This window comes from Centropristis striata, chromosome 3, assembly GCF_030273125.1.
Source record: "Centropristis striata isolate RG_2023a ecotype Rhode Island chromosome 3, C.striata_1.0, whole genome shotgun sequence".
Lineage (NCBI taxonomy): Eukaryota > Metazoa > Chordata > Actinopteri > Perciformes > Serranidae > Centropristis > Centropristis striata.
The window spans coordinates 34,783,194-34,809,351 of record NC_081519.1 but is presented as its reverse complement, the minus strand read 5'-3'; the positions used below and the strand labels follow the sequence as shown (position 1 = coordinate 34,809,351).

At 39.3% G+C, this 26,158-nt stretch overlaps 1 protein-coding gene across 4 annotated transcripts in view; it reads left to right on the top strand.

Moving 5' to 3' along the window:
- The window catches only part of anks1ab (ankyrin repeat and sterile alpha motif domain containing 1Ab), a 47,769-nt gene extending 21,618 nt beyond the window's left edge, over positions 1-26,151 (top strand). The window contains exons 4-15 of one of the 4 annotated variants that reach the window (XM_059329936.1): positions 4,375-4,473; positions 5,809-5,955; positions 8,857-8,964; positions 10,704-10,874; positions 13,829-13,966; positions 14,139-14,210; positions 14,436-14,519; positions 14,655-14,792; positions 17,197-17,373; positions 19,668-19,766; positions 20,624-21,169; positions 22,554-26,151. In XM_059329936.1, coding sequence (XP_059185919.1) covers positions 4,375-4,473; positions 5,809-5,955; positions 8,857-8,964; positions 10,704-10,874; positions 13,829-13,966; positions 14,139-14,210; positions 14,436-14,519; positions 14,655-14,792; positions 17,197-17,373; positions 19,668-19,766; positions 20,624-20,743 — 1,353 coding nt within the window. In that variant the 3' untranslated portion in view covers positions 20,744-21,169; positions 22,554-26,151. The remainder of the gene's footprint in view (positions 1-4,374; positions 4,474-5,808; positions 5,956-8,856; positions 8,965-10,703; positions 10,875-13,828; positions 13,967-14,138; positions 14,211-14,435; positions 14,520-14,654; positions 14,793-17,196; positions 17,374-19,667; positions 19,767-20,623; positions 21,170-22,553) is intronic. The other 3 variants (XM_059329937.1, XM_059329939.1, XM_059329938.1) reach the window with 3 other exon arrangements.
- Positions 26,152-26,158: the final 7 nt, after the last annotated feature.

Here is a 26,158-nt window from a genome sequence, read left to right as displayed (position 1 = left end):
TAAGCTGGACAAACAGTCCTCTGTCTGAACACACTGTAGTTGCATGGTTGCTTCCTGAATCTCACTAAATCCACTACCCATTATGCTCTGCTTGGGGTGCTTATGAGACGGTCTTGCAATAACTGCACAATGTATGATAAGACTTCAGCAGCATGCTAATGTGGCATTTCTATACTGTATACTTGTGTTTTCTTTTAGTTTAATCACACATTTTTGCATGCAGACATTTATTTTGATAACAAATTTCTTATTTCACTTGAAAGTAAATTATGAAAAAGCCACAAAATGCATCAGCTGTGGTGGTTTAAAAACATGATCATTCAGTTTCTGGAAAGCATTGACACATTTTGTATGAATGTTTTTGCATTTTTAAAGTCAGATTACATATTGATAAATTTATTCAGCTGCCGCTCAAAGGACGTCGACATCTGACTGAAAGCATTATCATGTTTCCTGTAGAGAACACTGCCAAGGAACTTGATATTGCATTTGGTGATGATTGTAGAAAACACCATTACGTTTTCAATCCCCCGGTCATGTTACTCTGAAAAACATGGCTGTACACTGTAAATAACTAGGCCCAAAGGGCAAACGCGGACATTTCTCAGACCACAGAGCTGCGTTAGCACTATAGGCTATATGTTACATCAGTTTGTCACAGCTGAGCTCACTTAAGTGAGACCAGTAAGCTCAGAGGGCAAGTGGTTGTATTCATAAAGCGTTTCAGTCGAGGACTGCTGCTCTCTGATCTGTTTTTCCTTAGTGGTAAAGCTTGAGATAACAACATAATGGGAGTCCTTATGAACACGTGATCACTCCTACTATGCGGCGCTGTGGAGATACAAGCTTTAGGCTTAGATTTGTTCATGAGGTGATGACAGGCCTAAGGAGTGGTATGTGTACTCGGAATATATTCTTATAATAAAAGGAATATAGCTGATATAGATATTAGCTTATTGTAAGGCAGATGTTAGGTTATTGCAGATATTTTGGCATCATGAATATGTCCGACAGCAAGTGAGAAAACATTGCAGCACTGAAATTCCAAAGATATGTTTATATGATATGCCTAGTCCACACCTACAGGGGTATTATTTAAAAAACTGTGTTTTCATCCGTTCTTAAAAATAAATATATCCTGTCTACACAAGAACTACTTAAAAAAAATCTCCACCCAAATGAAAAAACTCGTGGGAGTGTTGGATTATATAGCAATGGCCTCTGTAGCTCATTTGACGCCTCCATTCCTTAAATTAGTGGAAGAGCAACTGTACATTTTTGTATAAATATATAAAAAGTCCTTAAAGTTGAGGAGGACATATCATGAAATCTTATTTTTTCATCGCTTGTGCACATACATTTTTGTATCTGGAGTGCCAACCAAAACACAGTGATTTTTTTTGTGTGCGATGCCTGAATCAGAAAACAATTAAACAGGCCATAACAATTTGGCTCCCCTTCTCCCCTTCTCCCCTTCCTATGTCACATCCCCACATCTGAGTATTTCCACCCACGGCTTGAGAAATACCTTTGTGAAGGTGCTCATTTTTCTTCCAAGCCAATCAGAGCAGATTGGGCTTTTTCCAATAGCTTAAAGAGACAGGTGTAAATAAGGTGGTAAGGTTGGTAAATTCATACAGACAGTATGAGAAAAATAATGACCTGAAATGCAGTTTATGATTGGATAAAAGGCCAAAACTCAAACAAAAAAGCTACCTTTTAAAAAACACCTGTGTAAGTGTGGACTCAGCTTTAGAGACAGTGTTATCATTACTTACTTTGTCCGCTAGAGAATAGTTATAGATTTATTTTTCAGCTCAAAAATGTTCTGCTCAATACACTTTTTAAAGGATTTATGTATCTTCTAAGTATTTGGAGGTATTTCATGCCCTTCATTCATACGCAGACATTATAGAGGTGATAGGAAATTAGGGGAGATAAATGGATAGGGACTGAACCAATAATGAGTTTAAAATAAATGGTTTGCATCCTAACCTTCAGCCTCAAAAACCAGATGGCGTTTAACATGGATCTTTTAACACTGTACATGTAAGATTTTTTGTATGTAATAATATATACCATGATATAGTATACTATCTGAAACTTAAATTGAGAATAGCTAAAATCCATATGCTGTTTTTCCACTAATCTTGTTAAATTGATTACCTGACAAATAAAGGATCCTAATTAAATGAATGCAAAAAATCCCGACAATCCAATATTACCATAAATCAGTCCTTCTTATTGATTTGATGCATTTCCTACAATAGGCTAATGCAACCAAAGATATTAAAGAAATAGCTGGCTGAGTACAAAATCTTTACTGGCTGATACTGGCAACTTTTTCAATGTCTCACTAGTCTGTCATTATATTGACACTGGTGTACAGATATCTAGACAGTGATTAGAAAGGAAACAAAGCAACCTTCTTGTCTTATTTGAATTGGAAGATTCCATGTTGATCATGATTCCCGGGACATAATGTGATGAGGACGATGGGTCATTAGGCATTCTGATGTTCGTTTTCATGCCACGACTAATGTGTCTGCTGGACTTGATGCATCAAGGAGATAAATCATTAATTTCACAAGGCAAATTACCCATGGATATTTACAAGGATGCGGAGGTTGCAAACAAGGGAAAGGTCAGAGTAGTCAGGCAGACATTGTGAATGTTTAATATTCTGCCCTTTTAGATTCTGCCAGACTTGCTTTAGATGTGATCAATCTAACTGAACAGGAACATTAGGATTCTTTTGTGGGAATAATTGTCAGTCAAAATAAATCTAAATTTATTTTCTTTTTGATAGCATTATGCTTTGTTTCTCTAATGTCCAAACTAATGTGGCAATGAGGCAAATTGCCGAGTGCGAAACATCTTAGAAGTTACCCTTCATGCATTTACATTGCATCTTCACTGCATTAATATTGCATCAGATTCTGCAGTCCCCTCTTTCTCAAATGTTATAATGTAGGACTGATCATACATAACACATGAATTAAGTCTTTTTTCTTTGCCATATTATTGTTACGCTGGCTGACTCTTGGAGAAAAAAAAGTAGCAAAATTTGATTTTTCTAAACAATTCCCCTGTGGTGCAGAGCAATAGAGCAATTCTAATTCACTGTTGCATTAACTGAGTGCATTTAGTGAGATGAAGGACTTCTACCATGGCTACATCTGCAAGTCGTATCAGATTAAATCAAACTACCATTGCTCATAAGCTATGTAAGAACTGAACCATACATTCCCGTCACATGTTTCAAATGCAGCATGAAATAATAAGTTTGCAGAGTCTCCCGAGGCATCATCAAACTTCAAACTGTGTTAATAAAAGTGGAGAATCTATTTTGGGCGTCCCTTACATCAGACCCCGCTTCATTTTGACCTTTATTCTAGCGATCAGTGAGTAATCTCCAAACTGCACCCTGATACAGGCCTGTGAATACTGCTGCATTGTGCTCTGAAACCAATCCAGTAAGAGCAGATTGAGTAAAGACTACAGAACATTTTAACATTCTTGGCCAGGAAGAATCAATCTGCAGCAGTCCACAGGGAAAAAACGCTTAGCTCCACATTTTCAAGGTTCTCCTTGTATCTTTATTCCTGCCTATAAACCGGAATAAGATGACAAAGCAGTTGGAGCTGCAAATATGAACAGCTACATGAAACAGACAAGAATCTGCTTGTCAGTCAAGATTTCAGGAGGTGGAAAACCATTGTTTTCTCTGTCCTAAATTAAGGAATTGTTACAAACTGTGGCAAAATATTTGTGCTTCCTCTTGGACTGTTTAGTTCCCCTCAATGAAACACAGGGATCTTGTAGATGCTGCTGCAGTTATGAAGGCATTGTTCCCTCTGAGTCGCACCAGATCAGATTGATTACTCTTGGCATGCACAATTTATTTGACTTCATTGTCCTCCCACTCTGCTGTTACTGCTTGTGTCAGAGATGTGCATATTCTGTGTGTGTGTGCGTGCATGTGTGTGTGTGTAACAAGCAAGTGTGTGTTTGTACAGCTACAATGTTGCTATGGTAGTTACAGTATAGAAGGAGTCATGATATTTTTATTGGCCTTTTTTCCTATAAAGCGATTTGTCATGTGTCAGCATAGTGTCTTTTATGTGTAAATACTTCAGATATACATATTATTGCGCTGATATACAGTATAATGGATTACTGATTTATTGTCATGTATTGTATTGCTGTATGTCCATATTGTGTATTGTCTCTGTGCATGTCTATGTGCTGGTGTGTGTGTGCGTGTGTGTGTTTATTTGTTGGCATGCATGTGTGTATGCGTGTGGGTGTGTGTGTGCGCCTGTGTGTGAATGTGTTTATTTGTGTGTGTCTCTCGCATTTGTGCACATGTAGGGAAGTAACGTGATGGAGGACCAGGATCTCAGAGACATTGGGATCACTGACCCAGGACACAGAAAGAAAATCCTCCATGCGGCACGAAGCTTGCCCAAGGTACTTAACATCATAACTTAACCCCGGCACTGAGGGAGGACAGTGACTGACAGTAGCCTTGTTCAATATCGCATACTAATGTACTGCATGCTACAAGTATGAACCAGCAGTCTGTTCACACCAAGTAAACTCAAGCAATACATCTTCTATGCATCAAATGACTATGAAGAACAAATTACCCATCCTAGCTAAATTATTTATCACAAATGTAAATCAGCCAGTAATTTTGTAGGGCAAATTATAACTCTTAATTATTTTGGTCAAATATTAATTAACAATAATACATTTTTTGTATTAAAATGACCCTTTACCTTAATTTCGCTCGCCATCATTCGTAATTATTTAATTCAGTGGTTAATTATTTTAATCGTCTGCCCTGGAGTCCACCATTAGACATGTCTGAAGAGCTGCAGTGCATTGTGGGTTGGCTGAGTATGTCTAGTAACCTTACGTCTGGGCATTTCCTGTGTTGCAAAATCACCATACTATGCAGCTGGCCCGCTTCCTACTTAAATTAATAATGAATAATAACATAATGAATAATATGTATGTGATTGTGAATGCAGTATCTCAGAAAAAAAGTTCAAAAAGCAGTAGATATCAAAAAGTATCTTTGTACTGGGGAATGGGATAAAAAAAGTCTGGCAAGTTAAGGAAAACATGTATGATTAATTCAAAAACAGGATGATGTGTCATCCTGATGGTGTGTGTCACTCGTCATAGAGGCAGGTGGACAAAAAAAAGTTAATTTCCAGCCCTGACAACAACCACGCTAGTGGCTATGTAATGCTGTACACAGGCAGAGCAGTTCTTTGAGCTAAATGACAATGCTAACAGGCTAATAAGAGCTTTGGTTAGCCTGTTAAACTTGCGAACATTTGTTGTACACTGTCATTCATTTTGCAGCTATTTGGCCATAAACCAAAGTATTGGACAGACTGAAATTATTATCTGATGTTTATTTTGGATTAAAAGTCAGGGGATCACCAAAGTTATTCAAATTTATCCTCCAGGTACTTTAAAAGCGTGAAGAAGATTTCACAGCAATCCTTCTAGTCGTTGTCAACACATTTTATTCAGCACAAAAGTAAGGTGATCGCCAAAGTCAGAAGGATTCGTCCTCTGGGGAACAGGCCTCTGACCGACTGACATTGAGCCACATGGCCTGGTTGGCTAAAAACAGCAGCTGCAGTGTTCAGCTTAAGTGAGGAATTATAGCCTGGAACACCATGGACACTGAAAAACCAAGCATATACTGAAAATTCCTACTTTAAGTCCCTTTTTCTCTGCTAAAAGCTACAGTATGGCTTATTAACGTCATTCTCTTCACTATAGGTAAAAGCACTGGGCTGTGATGGCAGCACATCTCTTGTCTCCTGGCTGGACGGCCTTGGCCTTCATGAATATCTGCCCAACTTTCTTACGAGTGGCTACCGCACACTGGAGTGTGTTAAGAACCTGTGGGAGCTGGAGATTGTCAATGTAAGAAGCCATCTCATACATTTACTCAGTAAAATGTTGATTTTAGTTTCTTTCAGATGGTTGGTGAGCAGGCAAATTGTACTGTGTCTTCTGCTCTGATGGAGCTGTGCTCTTATCTTTAGACCAGTTCAGATGGGTCTCCCTAATCACAAGACTATCTTGTTTTATGATCATGTTTGAGGTTAAGAAGCAGTTTAAAATGCAGTGCTGAAATAACAGAGAAGCGCACTATGATGGAAGCATTTGCATGAAACTATAACGGTAACATTTTCAATATCACTGGGTAATTAGTAGATAGCTGAACGATAAAATGTATATTAAGGAGCAAATGGTGAGTGATCACAGGGGAGAATAGAAATTGGTTTTATTTTTATGGAAATTGTGTTACAATTTATTTTTGCCAAAACGCTGGTGAGGTTGTAGAGAAACATGTGCCCTATTGGTTGAACATGTGTGCAGATGTCGATTTGTCTCTGTTTGCGCTTACGTGTCTGTGTGTTTAGACTCCAGCAGTGGTTTCCCCACTGGGCTCTTAAGATAAATCTGAGGGTTTGCAAGATGATAAAAGGGATCGGAAAGAAAAAACATACCATCTCCTGCTACAGAATTACTTTTTCAGACTTTTCTCTTTAATCTTTAATTACCTCAACCAAAGAGGTTATGTTTTCGGCTCGGTTAGTCTGTCTGCTCGTTTGTTTTTCTGTCAGAAGAAGAAGGAAAGACTACTGGCCCAATTTTTAAGAAAATAGTTTGAAAGGTTTGCACCAAGGAAGAACCCATTTGATTTTGTACGATGTAACAAATTGTTACTTTTGTTAACATTGCAGGATTTATTGTATTCATGTTTTGTTAGAATAATGTAAAAAGTGTTTCTGACTGGGAAAATGACATGAATGCGCCAACAAGTCGTTCCAACCATTTAGAAAGTTATCAACATTTTTGATACTCATTCCACGGCTCACCTGATTCTTTGCTCCTAGTTTTCACACAAATTCCCTTTTGCAACAGCAGAAAAATGCCAAAAAGCTACTGTGTATTGGGATTCACTACCAACAGGGTAAAAAACTTTTTAATCAAGGTGACAAACCTAAAAAACAAAGCTTTTCAGAGGACAACAGTAGATACAGATGTGGAACATACGGAGGGACAATGGCAAAACCTAGAAGGCCTAATGTAACATGTGCAGCAAGCATTTTGTACCTAACTCATATATCCAATATATTATCAGTTTTAGGGCAACAATCGTTCTCTCAGTTAAGCTAAAGTTGACAGTATGCAACTCCTGTTGTAGTGAAATGTGGATAAATCAGAAAGCTATACAATGCAATGTTTGCAATAATCATTTTACAGGCTTTTCTCTAATGTTTTAGCTAGATGCAGGCATTTTTGTAATCTTTCAGCCGTTGGTTGCATACTGTGGCATGCATCCACCCAGTGATATGGATCTGCTCCAAAATGTAATGGGATTTAATGGCATTCTTCTCTGGCCCATGCTACACCTTTCCACTGAGTGTTATGAAATTTGGACCAGTAGCTGACAAACAGACAAACCAAGCTGAAAACATCATCTCCTTGGCAGAGATAATCACCTATCATGTAGACATGAACATTGTTTATGTCATGACAGGCAGCCCAAACAGTTGATCTGATATGGCTGATAAGCTGAGGTTGTTTACAGCAGTCATATTTTTTTCCACTGCATATCCATGTGTGTTTGGCTGTGATAAACACAAAGACAGTGGTGGCAAAATGGCAGAAACCAGCAACAGCTGCAGTAGCAGCAGCAGCAGCAGCAGCCAAACATACTGTATATGCAGTGTGTGAGGGATGCTGTCCAGCAGACTGCGATGCAGTACAGAAAGATGGGTGTGAGAGCAGGGCACATTACTTTCAGTGTGCAGAACTGCCTGTGAGCATTTTGGCAGGACTTGCATTGCCTATTACATTTCCAACATCCTCTTCAGCATCTTACAGCATCTTAGTATCAACCACGAATTTGATTTACGAGCTGGTTTACATTCCCAGATAATCCCAAGGCTCTTTATTACTATTTAAATTTTCTCTTATTTCACACACCTCATGCATACTGGTCTCACTGGGATTCAGCACAAAAGAATAAGGAAAACAGCACAAGAAATCCAGACTACAGACCAGTTGCCTCATCTGCCTCTGACTCTCACTGAATAAATAATTGAAGCCTTCAGACAAAGAGCCATACGAGCCAGTTACGGAATATTTTGTACCAGCAACATAATTGCGGATGTAACATTAATCACTCGACATCCACCTTCACTGCATGAGCATGAATGTTAATAGGTAATTATGCAAACATACAGTATTAGGATAATGAGTTTTGATTACATAAAAATTAACCTATGGTTCCTCCTCTGAGGGTTTCAGCCACACAAGCGGATCTGGCATTGTAAAAGGTTTAAAGAGACAGAGATATTGTGGATAGACGTGTGTCAGGTTAAAATACTGTCAATTAAAATCATATTTAGGTTGTGTCAAAAAAGTGCATCTGTGTAATATGGTTGTTTAAAAACCTGATTGGTTATTTGCATTTTACCTGTTATCATCCCCTAAATCACCAAATTCTTCTCTGTTATTTAAGCACTATGTCCAAAAATGGATCGTGAATTATGGAGTGTCCCAGGAAGGAGACAGTGCTGTACTTTAAGCTTACGGCAAAACAGATTGAGGCTGAATTATTGACGAGAGTCATTTCTGTTTGCCTGTGGATGCCTGCCAGTGAGGGATGCATGCCACCAAGTCTGTGTCAGTGTATTTTGGATATATCTTTATTAGTTTAGTCTAAATAAATTCTCGTGTTTGCGATATTGATATGAAAACACGCTGGGAAGTCTGTCTCATTTTGTGCCCTGATGCTGTTCTCTCTAGGTTATTAAGATTGGTCCCCTGGGCCACAGGAAGAGGATCATTGCCTCTCTAGCAGAGAGACCATATGAAGAGGCTCCATCCAAGTCCCGGCGCCTGTCCCCAATTATGGTAAGACTAGCGATGTAGAAATTGATACAGTTCACTGTCACAGTATCATTCGGTCTTCATTAAGGCTCTGATGATATGGATTTCATCTTAAAGTGGTAAAAAGGCAACGTAGCCCAATGTTCGCCCATTGCCAGTGCACATCTCACGCAGTATTTTAATTTCAGTTTGTGCATACAGGTTTGTGTCCTGTGTTTGTTTTTGCTTCAAGTCTATTTTTTCAACAATATGTGCATGAGTTGATGTTCATTAAAAAGGCAAAAAAAGAGCTGGTTTGAATCTTGAGATCCCAAAACGGATCATGAATTGCCCGAGCCTTACAAGATCATGTGAGATCATAAGGTTGCCTGTGAGTGGAGAGTGGTATACACCATCATATTGCTCAACCATATTCAGGAGCACTGAGGAGCTGTTGATGGAAGTGTTGGTGACAAAAATACCAGAATACTCACAAATGTATGAATTAGACGAGAAATCCTTGTCGACGAGGAATATCTTTAGTTGAGGACAGCCTCACTCGTATCAAAGCAAAACTGCACACTGCACAGCAACTTTGGCTGCTCTTTTGTTGCTCGACACTTTGAAATTTGCGGACATGGCAGAACAGGTATAGACAGTTACATCAGTGTCGCATGAACGCTGACTTGGCGTCCCCGGTCTAGAGACAGAGTGACGAGCAACTGACAAGTGTTTTTCCTCCAGAAGCCCTTGAACACAGAAAGGAAGACTGTCAGTGATGAAAACCCTGATGATTGTGTTTATTATATTTCATATCACACACCATATACACTTCTGTAACTTTCACCAGCAGAAACAATGAAATTTAAAAAAAAGAGAAATTGCGGTAATGAGCTAAACCCTGCACTAGATATCACATATCTGCGGTCATGCGGTTATCCTCCAGGGCCTAGACTTCTTTGCTAGCCTTTCATTAGATGCACAGACTTGATGTCGACTCTGCTCCATAATCCACAAGAAGCAGCACAGCAATCCAAGATAAATGTTTTTATCTAAAGCACCTTGCAGTACCCAGAGTGTGATTCAGACTGCAGCATTGTTAGTGCTGCTATTTAACCATCTAAGTGCAGAAATGCATTGTCAACGCTAATTTGGTTAACAGATTGGGTTTGCTCAATATTCCCAATTAGAAGGGTTGTTTTGCTTACGGCTTCAGTTTAACCCATATTTAGTGTCAGCGATGTCCATTAAAGATACAGCATGTTTATATTTATCTGAAGTGCGCTCATGTTTATTTAGATTAGTAGTTATAGTGCTCAGTATTTCAATAAAGATCGATGATTACACCCCGTTACTTTTCTCATTGAACAACAATCAAAACAGAGCTTATGATGGAAGTTAAGCAACCTTGCATGACAAGCTTTACTTATATGCCAACATCATTTTGTGAGAAAATTGATCCTTTTTTTTCTTACAGCAGTGGATTTCTAATTTTGGAATGAGATTCTTCAATATCATTATGTTCACAACAGTTAAATACTCAGGGCTGATTTCCCAGGCAGATTAAACCGGGCTAAAAAGAATTGAGAATCTCCATGGAAGAGGCTCTTTTGTTGAGGATTAAGCTTGGATGTAGATCAGGGAAACCAGCCCATGCAGACAGTGCTGTCAAATCATTAATCTGTGCTGTGTGTGTGTGTGTGTGTGTGTGTGTGTGTGTGTATGATGTGTTTGTTTTCTTTTGTGTGACTGTGTGTGCGTGTGTGTGTGTATGTGTGTGACAGTTCCATGACCTCCTGTCCCAGACCACATCCCCCCTCAGTCAGATGGACCCGTACACCAGTCGCTCCATGGACATGCTCCTGCCCTTGACTGAGACGGACCGGAGGCGGCGAGGCGGCGACCAGGACTGCAGCGTTTCTCTGCGGTCGTACAGCGAGAGGCCGCGCTCCGTAGTGAGTCTCACCTTCTTTCGCTTTTATTGTCCTCCGGGAAACCAGCAAACGTACTTTCAGTGAGCGACTGGCTGAATAATAGAGGAGGATGCTGTACAAAGTTAGATGTGTCAGTGTGTCGTGTCACATGTTGTTGCTCCTTGTAGTCACATTTCTCAGAGGCAGAGCCGTTCTGCAGAACTAAACCTCCTACTCGTTGAGTTAAATGTTAGTGGACAGACCCAAAGATCCCCAACAACTTTAACTAGAGAATTCAGCAAAGCAGTAAATAGGGTAGAGCCATGTGTCCCACAAACATTCTTAATGGGGTATCACTGTCTTTATTGTGCTCATGTCCTGGTCTATACTTGTATTTTAGGTTGCTTAGATATTTAAAAAACTATTTTCTCGTGCTGAAAGGGGCAATGGGGCTGTAGGAGCACACCCAACTCAACTCAATCAATCACCTGAACAGTCGTCACTCAGTTGAGTATTTGTTTCAGGTGTGCTCTGGCTTGGTTGGAACAGAAAACCTGCAGCCACATGGTCCTATCGTCGATCAGTTTGACACCCCCGGATTAGACAATTAAGGTCAATATCGGGAATCAATAATCAGGACTGCTTCATGGAAATATTAGACTTTTTAAATAATATTTTTGCATTACTCATCTGCCAGTTTATTAGACAATTAAGGTCTATATTGGGAATCAATGAGCAGGACTGGACTGCTTCATGGAAATATCAGACTTTTTGAATTTTTGCATTAATCATCTGTTTATTAGGTGCAGCACCACAACAAACCAAATGTACCTAATGAACTGACAACTGAGTGTAAGTAAGCATTATACAACACAGGGAGGACTAATGTTATGCAGCCAAGCACTGCTGCTTCGGACTGAAAACAGCAATTTATCACATTTATGCTAATGTTTACATTATAAGTGTATGCCGAAATTTTATTTAAATTAAAAATTAAAAAATAAAACAATGTTCTTCATAATAAAGTCTCCTTAAGTTTTGGATTGTATTAGACAAAATTGTAAAAAAAGTATTTTTTCATGTAAATCTATTTAATTTATTTATGTTTGTTAGTTTTTGATTAGCAAAGAATCATTGCTCACCAGCATAATCTAGCTGTTCATGTATTTAGCTACTTTAGCACATTAAATCTCCATCATAAAGGCCATTAAAAGCAACTTCACGTTTACTTGTTTTTTCAAAAGACACTGTGGATTTTACTTTTAGTGTATTTTGACTCACTCCTTAAGATCATTTGTCTCCTGAGTAGCTCTGATTTTTAAAAAAATAAATATTTGAAAACCTTAAAATCCAACACAGCATCTCCGTTCTCAGACATTAATTCAGTTCTTGTGTGCTTCCCTGGATTTCTTGTGTTCCTCCTTAAGAAAATAAACCAAGAATAACTCGGTAATCAAATTTTATCATTTGCTAAAGGTCAAACTGCGACACAAACAGTCAAGCTGGCATTCCTCATTTGTGACTCACTGAGGTCAAAGAGAAAACACAGAGCAGCATCCAGAGATGAGGGAAATGTTGGACGACTGCACCACTCAGGAACCATTATATTCAAAATCAATACTTATCATTTTCCTAAATGCTTAGTGGATTATTGTCAGTAGTATATTTTACTCTGACAGGTGATTTATGAAAGAGCTGAGCACTGCCAGGCCCAAGCATGTGCATGAATATTTATGAGCATACCAGCAGATCAAAAAGGACTTATAGTGAAGTGCTGACCAAGCAGACTTCAGTCGCCTTCACACTTATATTCAAGCAGTCAGAAGTCTAATATGCACAAAATACAGTTTCTTATCACTCTTGATTGAAACTGAAGTATATAAGTGTGCATATGTGAAGGAAAGTATCCATTAAGTAAAAACTTAGAAGATTTATGCTGCTGTTATGTAGAGCTGCAAGATTTGGAAAAAAATGTCTAATTGTGATTATTTTTTAACTGATATTGCTATTGGGATATGATTCATAATTGGAGGGAATGGTCATGTTTGCGGAATTATTCTCATTTTCATTGAAAAATATGTTTTTGTATTTTTGTTAGGCTCTCTACCAAACAGAGATTTTCCCGTGAGTCTGTAAAATATGATTTATAGGCCGGAGCATCTCTACAGCACCACAATACTGTACGGGTGCTTGAAATCCTTGAAAATGCTTGAATTTTAATGTTGAAATTCAAGGTTTGAAAAGTGCTTGGATTTTGGATTAAGTGCTTGTAAATGCTTGAAATTCTTACTGTATTTCTCTTGCAATCTGACTATAGATAACCACATTTTCAATTGAAAAAAATATATAAACTGAATAGCCTATAGCCGATCTGAAATGAAGACCGCTTCGCCTGTGTCTTCTTGTTTCTGAGATGTTTCTTGTTGCTCTACCCTGTATCTTCTTACTGAAGGGAGTTTTTCAAATTCCTAGTGGATGTGAGGGCTCCTGCAGTAGCCTATTTGTGGGGCTTTCCTCCTAGTTTGGGTCGTGTTTAGTTCCACCAGCTGCCGGTTGATGATTTTTGTGAGCTTACTTTTGCTCCTAGCCCCTAGATTCCCATACCAGTATGTTTTATGAGATTAGCAAACTACTTTTAGTTGTTAAAAGTGTAATATCATTGCTGGTGGTATGGTTAAGTGAAATTACCCCTTTTAGTACATTTACAACCATTGAAATCTACTGGAAAAGCTTGAAAATGGACCTTGAAAGTCCTTGAAAAGTGCTTGAATTTGACCACTGAAAAAGCGTACGAACCCTGTATTTTACTTTTAACAAATATTGCACCTCCTGCGATTTGGTTACTGCCCGAGGCCATATTGCAATTTTGGTAAAAATATGATTTATTGTACAACCCTACTGTTATAGAAGTATTTCATATATTTAATGCACCAATGTTGCTTGTGCTTTCCTCTTTCTGTTGTGTTCACCAACAAATGATTTTTGCATCTCTGCAGGACAGACAGAGTGAACGACACAAAGACTCTCGTTTAAACCTCCGGCCGCCGAGTCAGTCTGCTACCTACGCCACGGTGTCCGCCTGGCATCACCAGCCTGAGAAGCTCATCCTGGACTCCTGCGGGTACGAGGCAACCGTAAGTCTCTCTTTACTGTCTTTTTAACATGGACGCAGACAAACACAGTATACAGTTCATGACAGAATTGCCTACTCTTCAATAAAAATTGATTGACAGAGATATTTCATTCCATTTACTACATTTAATGTCTCCATCCTGAACTGTAGCTTGTGTTTTGATTCTCTCCTAGTACCTAGGATCAATGATAATCAGGGATCTACGAGGAATCGAGTCCACACAAGAAGCCTGTGCTAAAATTAGGGTAAGTATGACTGAATAGCTTTAACAAGACTTTTGTCTTCTAATTTTTATTCCCTCTGACATTTGAAGAACAATTCCAAAAGTGTTTTGCTTGCGTTTTTAAATAAAATAAATACATTCCTGCAAATAAACAATAAAAATATCACACATGAAATGACAAGAAGAAAAATAGAGTGGATAAAATATATGTATTCCCCTCTCACTCTTTTTATTGTGTCCGCTGTAGAAATCAAAGGATTCCAGAAAGGGTCCAGTTGTCATACTGTCCATTACCTATAGAGGGGTCAAGTTCATTGATGCAGCCACGAAGGTAATGTGAAAGTATGTTTGTGTGTCTCCGTGTATATTGATCTGGCTGACCCAAACATTTCGGTCCACTCTCTTAGACTCCATTAGTGGTTGATTTCCAGTAAGCACTCACTCACTTCCTTCCTTTCTCCATTAGACTATAGTAGCAGAGCATGAGATCAGGAACATCTCGTGTGCCGCCCAAGACCCAGATGACCTCTGCACTTTTGCCTACATTACCAAGGATCTAAAGAGCGGCCACCACTTCTGTCACGTCTTCAGCACTGTGGAAGTGGTGAGTAATACAACTCTGTTCTATTAAAGCAAGGCTGGGCAACTGGAGGCCCGGGGGCCACATACGGCCCGCACCCTCACTTGAGGTGGAACCTCAGTACAACTACATGCATTTGAGCATGAAATCTTAAAAGTGCAGTGTAAAAATGCACAAAATTACTTCCGCAATTAATGTTGGTCTGCTGTTCTTGCACTGAAAAAAAAAGAAATCACAGTGAGTGGTTATTTTTTATTTGCTTCAAACCTTTTGTATTCCTATTTATACTGTTATACATGCATTTGAGCATGAAATATGTTAAGTTACTGCACTGTAAACATATTTAAAATTGCAGTTTCATCATATCTGGTTAAGTGCACGGTCCCATATGTGGCCCTGTGGTAGTGTCTATGAAAATTTGTGGCCCCCTCCAGCATTTAAGTTGCCCATCCCTGTATTAAAGGTATAATACAGACCTGGGCATTAGGTCCGTTGGCTGTCCCTGTCCAGCCCAGGTAAGGTTACCCGGAAATTAGATATACAACCACAGTGCTTTTATTCTGAAGGCTATTTTCGTATGCGCGTGCATACATATGCACCTGCACAGAAATGTGTTCCACAAAAAAAAAAATTTTCATCAGACAGAAACTGCTTTTTGCATAAAGTGGATAAATTGCAGGTTTACTGGAAAACATACACGCTCTATATTGCTATTGTGGTTCGAATTTATGTTCTGTTTTAAATAAATGGAAAACTGAGAATGATTGGAGTTTTTAATGCTATATTTTACTTACTCCACATTAACACAGCCTTATCATAACATGCATTTTACCAGTAGAAGCTCAAAACCAGTTAATCTGCTCCATTTTATAAAGCGATTAATTCAATATTGAGCAGAATTTACTTCAGAGTTTTGGTCCGGCCGTCCGCAACCATCACAGTATCTCATGTGGCCCCTTGGGAAAATGAATTGCCCACCCCTGGTATAATATCTAACATTTCCACATTAAAATGTCAAAAAACAACTTTACCTATGTTGTTTTTTTGTAAAGTTGTGTTCTTGCTTTATCCCAAATGTTTCCAACAATGTTTAAACCCAGAGAAACCCATTATTTAATTCAAGGTATCGGCATGTTTAACTTAACTGGAAGAGTACAAACACTGTATGTCATCGGTCCATTCAGGAAACCCTTAAATCTTCATATCATTTTTTTATTTTTGATCTTTTTGTAAATTCTTTGTTGAATAATTTAGTACAAACCGTGTGTCCTTTGTGGGATGTCCGGTATCCCACAGTTAAAACTGTGTGCAGCATCCTGCGGACATTATTTCCTTGATTGACTCGTAGGAAGGCTTGATTGAAGTTCCACTCCCGCTATGCGTGGCATTTCCATGTACAGGCTCAGATTATGTTGTAATTTGTGTCTCAGCTCCTGTAAAGGTCGAAGACAATCTTTTCTCTTTGGCAGATGGACCACTGTGGAGTGTCGGATAGCTGCAGGGAAACAGTTTTAGCTGAATTATAATGATCAAAGTTTTTACAGTTTTCAGCCTCATTTATTTGTATTTAACAAAACTGCTCAATGTTGAACAACAATGTGTAAAAACTGCTTCTGCTTTGCTCTGGAAATGAGCATGATTTTCAAACAACAGCCAACAGATAATTATACAGAGTAATTATCCAAACAATGTGATGCTCGACAATTTGTTCAGAGCAAGCATTTGTAAACCCCCCAAAATAATAACTATAATTCTATAACAAACATTGAAACAGAGTCAGAAGTCATTAAAGGAATACTACTAATATTTTGATATTCTGAGATACTATTCTGAGATATTCTGAGAGCGCAAAAGGCTCATTTACTCATTATTCTTGAACTGGGTTAAAAATAGACCTTTTCTATGTCAACTGTGCAGAGTGCATTTTGCACTGATATGATGATGCAAAGGAATCAAAAAGGCTGCTTTCTTAAACCCAAAACTTTATTAAAAAAACATTATCATCAACCCATTCTACGACACAGAAAATAAAGATTTTTTTTTAAATAGCTAAACATCAGTTCTGTATGTTCCGTATCTGTCAATTACTGACGATAATAATAAAGAATAAAAAATAAAAAATAGCTCCATGACAGAATTTCTTACTCACTGCAAGCATAATTTTCTACATTTTTTGTTTAGTAAAATGTTATTCATACTACTGCAGATCAGAAAACATTTACACCGATATAAATGTTCTATATAATGTTAATCTATGGTCACACTCTGGAGCCATGCTGTGTCATTTAAGGTCAATGAGAATTCAGTTTCTGGTGTAAAAACAAAAGGAAACCACCGTGAACAAGCTCTTTCAGTCAGTTAGCACCAGCTGAACCTGACTTTATGTTCAGATTTCAACAACTATTTTAAGCTTTCCTTTTTCCCACAGACACAGACCTACGAGATCATCCTAACACTGGGACAGGCATTTGAGGTGGCCTATCAGATGGCAGTGCAGTCCAGGGCGAGACACTACGTCCCACCTACGTCTCTACCCTCAGAGGTCATAGAGACCAAAGCCAGCCGCCCCGTATCTCAGTCGTGGAGCAGCATGCGGAGATCAGCAGTGAGTACCACCCCTACAACTCTCCCTACAAAAGATGTGGAACGTGTGTGTTATTTGTGAGCGTGTGAGTGTTGAATTTGCTTTTGTTTGTAAAATCATAATTCAGAAAAGGTAAACAGACCTCGTGACCGACTTTTTCCCCGCCACTGAATCCCCAATGGGCCACCTACAAAGGAAGATTTGCTGTGTGTGTGGTAGAAAGTGATGAGTCATTACTTTGCAACCAATTTCATCTCGCCCACCCCTCAACTCTCTGACTCACTCAGATCAGGGGAGAATTTTTTTTTGTGCATATGCGAAACATGATGAATGGATAGTTTTATTTGTTGCTTACAGGCGGGTTTATGATTTCCTCTGGGACTCTTCTGATGGCTCAGCCTCGCTGGTTGGACCCATCCGCTGCTCCCTACTATTGATTGAGTGTGTTGCGTAAATGTTACACGTATACCCCTGAGCTACGCATTGATGCATTGACCTCTCAGGCTGCCTATATAATGAGCACTCAGTGATCACTGTCACCTGAGAGAGCTGCACAGCCGGGAAGCACGCACACCGTTAGACCACATGCTCATGCAGAGACACAAATCACTTTGTTTTACTACCTGCCTGTAAGGATAATATATGGAGTAATCACAGAGCTGCATAATGAGTCTGGCTGGTTGTTTAAGTTTTAAATGAGGAAGGGGGGGACTCCTCTCTGCTGCAATTTGTTTTAATGTTTTTTTATGGCGATGAGGAATGTGAATGCTACCAAGTCTAGTTGGTTTAAACAGACTGTGACAGCCGTACAGTTATTTAAAATGTTCCCCAAGGAGAGATTGACAGTTCGATTAGCCTCTCTTAGTTACTGTTGTTACACAAGCTTTCCATTCTTGCACAGCACATCTGCAGTTTACAGTGATAATGGTGACAAATTTACTGCTTTGAATTCTTTTTAATGTCTGAAACAATGGGTTCTTGATTTCAGACAGCGGTAGATAAAAGCCTTCTCATGTCTAAAATGTCAACAGCTGATTTTACTTTCACCTTAGCTCTTTGAGGTTTGTTGAAAATGCCGACTCTGTTACACAACAAAATGAATGTAACAGGTGTTGAAGATGCACTTGATAGCTTCATAATTTACCGTTTAAAAGCTTGGAACCACCTGCCACAAAAGCTTGATTCAGTTCATTCAGAAAGCTGAGAGGACTTACTGTGTATTTTTCAAGGGCAGAAAAGACAAAGATACTTTCGGAGCAACAGTGAAATAAGAAAAGGAGAAAATCACCTGTCACTCATAAAAGAAAACGAGAAGCTTAACATCAAAATGTGTGAAGATTTAGATAAGAAAAGGTTCCTGTTTAAGTGTGAAGTGCACAATAAACAAGCTGGAAATAAGAGGAACAGTGTTGCTTTAGTCGACGGGTTGGCACTACTGGAATTAGATCAGAGAATATAAGCGAAACATGCTCTGGAATGACAAATGAACAAAGTTTTTAATCTCTTCAATCTAACGACTAAACAGCTGTTAATCTGTGTAGAAAACTTGGAAATAAAAAAACGTTGTTTTTGTTTTGCAGTGTAAAGCTAGTTAGTCCTTGTATTATAATTAAGATAAGGAAGACTTAAAGATTGGCTGCTTAGCTTACATAATTGCTCATATTTTCAGACAACAAATTGGCATGATGGGCATGGCCAATATAATTGCAATTCATGATATTTAACCCATAATTGACATAATATGCTTAAAACACCTGAAATAGCACTAAAACATACTAGAGTCATTTTTTTTTTACTGTGAAAGAAAGAGACAATATTAAGTAATGTAATAAATCATAAGCCCCCCCTTATTTAAAATGTCATGAAAATTATCTTCACTATTATCCGGATAATAGGAATTTACCACAATCAACCTATTGTGAGTATTTTTAGCGCAATCTGCAATTAAAATCACATATGGTAATTACCTAGCCTAGTGTAAGTGGAGTTGGATTCTCTAATCCTCGTGGTTGATTTTTCTTATGTCCCTATGAATTTTACTTCACATCTTTCATTGACTTTGTGACGTTTTCAAGAAAAAGTGGTTCGTAAAAGACATAGGACAATGAAAATAAATGTTATATATACAATAAACAGGAAGTACATAGAAGAATCTTCTTGTTTAATTTACCTTCTGTAGTGCCAACGAGTGATGAACTGCTCCTGCTGGATTTCTTCTTTGTCCGTTCGGTGCATTCAAATGCTCTGTCCCTCTATACTCTCTCGTTTTTTTAACATGTCTTTGTTCTTGTCTTCTTGGTCCTCCTGCCTCCCAGGGTGCCCCTCTGCTCGAATGCCGCTGCTGTCACTGTCACACGTGTACTACCCACCGTCCTTCCTTCCTCCCGTTGCACTCTGTTAGCCCTGGAGTCCAGGTCCTTCTCTTTCCTTTCCTCTATTCAACCTGTAATCACCACACACATCTGCTTACACACCGATCCCTCCCTTTCCTTTATTTCTTTCTTATTTTTGTTGTTGTTTTTTGTCAGAGTGCCGCAGTGCAACTCCTGTCACCTCGTTTTGTGGTTCTTAATAATTCAACCATAAACGTTCCTCCTCATCCCCTTTACTTTCCCATCTCTCATCTTCATCTTACATTTCAAGAGTTTAAGATGCAATTAGCTCCAGTTCTGTGGTTAAACACATTCAGAAGAGAGGGTTTCTTGATGTGATTTACCTTCTCTATGTACGCTTCGATGAAGACTGTTGGCTTAATTGTGTCAGTGACGGTTTGTAAACAAGATGGTTGAAGTTGTCTCTGTTGGATGTTTTTCAGCTTCTAATTTTTTTCTATCTAATAAGACATGTCGAACTGAAGATTTCCTCGATACGAAGGGCAGTTTCAAGTTTCAAATTCCTATTTAGCTCTCAGTAAATCAGTATTTATCAGCATATTTAAGTGTTTGCCTGCTTATGTAATGACGGTAGCACTCGGCGTAGAGCACATGTTGCTTTTGAACTAATAATCAGTATATTTTTTAACTCCCAGAGGGTGGTAGCTTTGGTTTTAACAGCCGCCGCGTACAGACGCTGAGTGTATTTCCTGTCTGACATCATCCATGTTGTGGATTGAGCCCTGAGTGTCTGTGATTATAACATGATCACTGGACTGTACCTCTAATCCACATGCACGTGTGTGAGCTGAGGACTTGTCAGTGTGGCGCAATTGGCCTCCACTGCCGCCCGTCTCACGCCCTCCTCTCGTCCCCCCTCCCTCCCTCCCCTCCGGCAGATCGACCCCCTGGAGATGGACGCAGACATGCAGTCCCTGGGCAGCACCACCTGGCTCTTGGACCAGCGGGACTCCCACAGGCGCCCCGTCAGCACCAAGTACGAGACCACCATATTCTGAGGCCGGATCCCCACAGCCGCCCCTCTGCACCCCCTCGTACTCCCCCCTCCCCCCTGCATCCGGTTCTTTATTTATCTCACACACAAACATAAAAACATGCGAGCCCCGTGCCTTCTCACTGTGATGGTATAGCATCCCTCAGGGCTGCCTACTCCTGCACCCTCCTTTGCCCTGCCCAGCGACCCACACCAACCTCTTTACCCGCCATGACAAACACTCCTGCAGCTCTCCCGTGCCTCCCCAACACCCCTGGCAGCCTCCCTCGCCTGTTGCTGCTGCAGCCAATGGCGGAGCCCTGGAACGGATGATCCTGGACTGATCTCATTTTACAGTGGCCCTGCTCTCTCAACCAAACTGCCTCTTCCTCCTCATCCTCCTCCTCCTGACAGCTTGCATCTGCCTCCAAATCCCCGATAGCTCCCAGAGGTTGCACCTTTATTCTTATTATTCTTATTATTCTTTCAGGCCATTCTTTAAATTGGTTCTCTGCAGGCAAAACGAGCATGTTCATTTTTATTTTGCGCTGTATCTAGACTCCTACATTGGCTTGGGTTAATTTATAGAAAGGTGAAGTTTATAACAGAGTAAGCTGCAAATGTGTGTGTAATACCAAAAGGGCCAGTGTGTTAAACCTGTTTAAGAAAAGTTCAGCGTTTTGAGAATTAAGTGAGAATATTGATACTTTCTCACATTCGCATTGTAATTATAAAGCTACAGGCAGCAGCCAGCGAACACTAGCTTAGCATGAATACTGGAAATGGATGGAAACATCTAGCCTAATTCCTCTAAAGCTCACCAATACCCTTTCCCAGCAAAATTTGTGTGTATATGCATACTTTTAAACATGAGAAAACCAGCAAAAAAAGGTGATAGACTACTTTTACATTGCCAGTAGACGAGTATGTCCTCTGTTTTTTCTGGTGTGTCACATTTGACATCAAGAATGTGCAACACTCCTTTAATATATTTCCACACATTGTTTATAAAGTGAAAGGTTTGAGGTTTATTTAGATTTTAAATGACCATGGACGAAAAAACCCTCTGTTAACGTATTGTTAAATTTAACTACTGAGCTCACAGCACACATCTGTTCCTTCTAAACGATGATTTATGATTTCTTACGACTCATAAACAGACAGCACATCATTCTACAAACATGTTTCTTTCCATCTTTCCTGACTCTATGCTAACCTGCGTTAGCTGGCTGCTGATGGTAGCTTCATATTTGCTGTACAGATGTGCGAGAGATGTCAATATTGTCTAACTCTTGAACTTTTACTCTAATCTTTGTTAATCAAAGTTCCTCTTATGTCCAAAAAATGTACATTAAAAAAATGAAATTATATAATATTATTTTTTTACTTTAACCTAGTTAAATATTTGAACTGACTTCAGTCCTGATCATCACTACAAAATATTCATTATTTTTTAGAAATTCAACCTAACTTTTATTGCATACAATTTAGATACCACCCATTGTTTTGTTTTGTTTTTAAAGAAAAAAACACAAAATTGTAATTTTCTTCTCTAAACTAAATTCTAGGGGGGAAAAAAACGAACATCTTTTTTTCAAAATGCATGTCTTATACATTAACACAGTCAAAATTAAACCAAAAATGTAAAAGCAAAAATGCACAAGTTAACGTGCCCTTTTGATATCGCACAGTTTGAAGATTTAGTCTGTAAAATAAAAGCATGATTCTTTTTTTAATTATTTTTTTAACATCACGTATTATTTCAAAATTTTCTGAATTGTTTGGTTGTTTTGCCTCAAAGACAGTTATAATTTTTTTTCTTTCTCCATCTTTAGCCTGTCCTGTCTTACCAGGCATCTACCACTGTGAGGCACTATGAGGAGGCTGCTTTGCTAGTACGGGATGCAAGACAGACGGACAATTAAAATCAATGAAAGACAAAACAGCAACATGCAGCAAAACAACCTGTATTTTCTTTTTCTTTTCTACGCATTTGTACAATACTCATAACAACACGATGGATTGGTCATGAATCTATCACTGATGTCTGAACTCAAAATGGACCAAGAACTGAACCCTCGTACACACACACACACAGACACACACAAACACAGGAGGACAAATTTCCTACACTTTACCGAGGACAACAGCCTTACGTCATTTCGGTTATCTATAATCAACTAAAGCCCCGACCTTTCCTAAAAAACCACCACCACCACCCAACAACTGCACGCCTCCCCCCTGCTTCTAAAAGACTGAAAAAAAGACAACACTTCTGATTTCCTGGTGTGTTAAATTGACTGGCTGGGACGACGTTGTTTCTTATGATGGTACAGTTTTGTCCAGATGAGAGTCTTTGCTCTGGCCTTTGTACTGCAGTCTCTCGGCATTCATGGTAGCACCGAGAGACTGCAAATCACAGCATCTTCTTCTTGTCAATTTAAAAAAAAAACACTGTGTTAAAACGTAGCACTATCCCTTTTAATACCTTCTCTTTTTTTTCTTCTTACGGTGCAAATAGGACATTAGCGCACTTTGTGATACTTTTTGATAGACGGAGGCTGAATGAAATACGTTGGGAAAGAGCGACTACAGGCAAAAAAACAAAGAGAATACCACCACCACAAAAAAAAAATACACAAGCATATTAAGTGTACTGACATTGGATCCACATTTCACAATTTTGGTAATCCCAAAAAAAAACCCATCCTCAACGTGATTTCATTTGTATATTAATGAGCCTGGAGCACAATTTGGCACACATTTCCCAACATAGCATCTTATTATCGTGATTACATGGGTAGGTATCCACGCTGTTTCACACCAATTTAGAATTAGGTACAGTACATGCAAAGTATGTCACTTGGAAATAAACGGCAGTGAAAAGATTTAATTCCACCACATTAAAAAGAGGCAAATCTAAGTGTTGCTCTGGTGTCGTGTTAATGCGAATGGATTTGTTATGCTAAGAACATGACACAGTTTTTTATTTATTTATTCCCTCCCCCTTTTTAAAAGAAGAATTTCCCTCCTGCACTGTGACTCAAAAACGCTTGTCGCGGAGTCGACACATATCTGTGGGTCCTCCCCTGTGTGCACTTCCTACTGTGCGTGCTGTATGCCTTGTTTCTGTCTGTCCTCATGGGAGTTTGGACTGTTGCTGTTACATCACTGTCCACTGTCCTTGTTTCTGTGTGCTGCAGGAGATGTGAGGGATTGAGCTCTTCTCCACAAGACAGTGTGTCTGGAGACTGACTGTTAAAGGGATAGTTTGGGTTTTTTTGAAGTGGGGTTGTATGAGGTACTTATCCATCAGTCAGTGTGTGTTAACTACAGTAGATGGCAGTCGGTACGCTCCTAGTTTGGAGAAGCAGGCAGCAGTACAGACATGGAAGTTAAGCAATGTGCTGCTGTGGAAAGAGACAGCAGGAAAATGTGTTTATAGCCACCTAAAAAAATCTATTTCTGTTTAAGTGAAAGCTATATTTAGAATATTTTCACCACTTTACCTTCCCGTCAGACAACCCTTTTCGAAGGGGAACTGAAGCTGTTAGACTGAAAACACACCAAGCAGCAGTATAGTGGAGGCATGTTAAGTGCCGGGCAAGAAGACATTTTTTGTAGCATATGTCAACATGTCACAGGTCTGTTTACTGACTGGCTGTCAGTATTGTCTGGCTGCAATTTGCCACAAAAAGTTAAACTATCCCCATCTTTTTTTTTTTTTTTGATCACACTTTGCTGCAGTCGTCCAAAGAGGTTGCTTTAGCTTTCCATAGCCATTGCATGATAGCTCACTGCACTTTGCTGCTACTTGTTGTGGTGTCTATATAGCCACCAGATTCTTTTGATAAAAACAGCAATTTAACCTCAGAATAAAGGACTTGCTGTTCCACTGCTGCTCTGATAGTTTAGATTGTTTGTGTTATTGTGTGACTTTGGGGTATCCAAACTAATCCTTAAAAACACAAAAGTATCACAATAACCTAAACAAGCTAATGGATTCAGGCAGCGGTAGACCAGCAGCTATTGTGTTCTGTGAGGTAAAATTACTATTTTTGTCAGTGGAGTCTGGTGGAAGAGAACACTGAGCTGCTTCAGTTCCCCGTTGGAAAGGGCTGTCTGATGGCAAGATAAAGCGGCAAAAATATCCTGAATATAGCGTACACTTTTAGGTAGGCCTTTTTTTTAGGGGGCTAAAATATGTTTTACTCCTGCAGTACATTACTTAGCTTCCATGTCGGTACTCCTGCTTGCTTCTCCCAACTGCGAGCGTGCCGACCACCATCTACAGTAGGTAACACACCGACTGTGGATAAGTACCTCGTACAACCTCATCTACCTGGTTTGTGTGCAGTACCGTGGCTGTGTCATTGCCACTCTGTTCTGACTGTTAGCTTCCACTGACGATGCATGTTGGCAGTGTCTTTTGTGTTTTTGTACCCTTTGATGCACTTTGGCCTGAGCAGTCTCTGTATGTACTGTAGCAATGTCTCGTCTCCTCTCACTCATCTGCCATTCGCTTTTTATGTTCCCTCCTCTCTCTCCGTTACAACACCAATACAGCGATTCATCCTCATCCCTCCACGTTTCCATTGTCGTCATTCCTCCCAGCCTTTTGTCACGTATGTTCTTCCATTTTGTGTGTCACCAAGACAACCTGCTCTAGTATGGATGCATAATATAAAAGCATTACACTTTAATGAGCAGCAAGCTATTTAAAGCAACGTTTTGGTGGCATGATTTGGCTGTGCATGTACCAGTCTTTTTAACATTGGTGTTTTCCTTGTGTAGCTCACCCCAGCGTTCAAGTTTCCGGATACCAAGCTGTGAGTTGAAGGGGAGCAGCCGATGCGAGTGTGTGTGTTGAGTTTAGTGGGCAGAGCAGTGGAAAAGAGGTAGAGAGAGAGAGAGAAAACGAGAGGTAAGCCTTATGCAACGTGCAGGGCCATTTAGATCTCACTCTGTATATCCCCCTGCTCCTCCACTGCCCCTGATATCAATCCCAACACACAGACGAAAAGGTAACCTGTTGTCCCACATCACTGGCTAGAAACAGGACCTGCGTATCACTCCTGTCTTGAGAGAGAGAGAGGTCAGAAAAGGGTCAAGTCTATTTCCTGGCCTCCATGTGACTTTCTGATCTTGTCATGTAGGTACTGTAATGTTTAGAGCACTGTAGACCATTAATGATATAGACCATTAATGAGCATTTCTATTGATTCAGGTCTATTGGAGATAGTAACTGTGGGAGTTATTAAAGGGTAAACAGAAATGTAACAAAGTGTAGAGAAAAAAAAAACTGTACCAGCATACAATGCTTTGCCCATGTTTGTGGACAGAGTATGGTTTGTCAATGAAAATGTGATACTGTTTCAAATTTCAAAGCAATATTATATTAATGAAAAATTAAATAATACAATGACAAAAGAATCCCTCT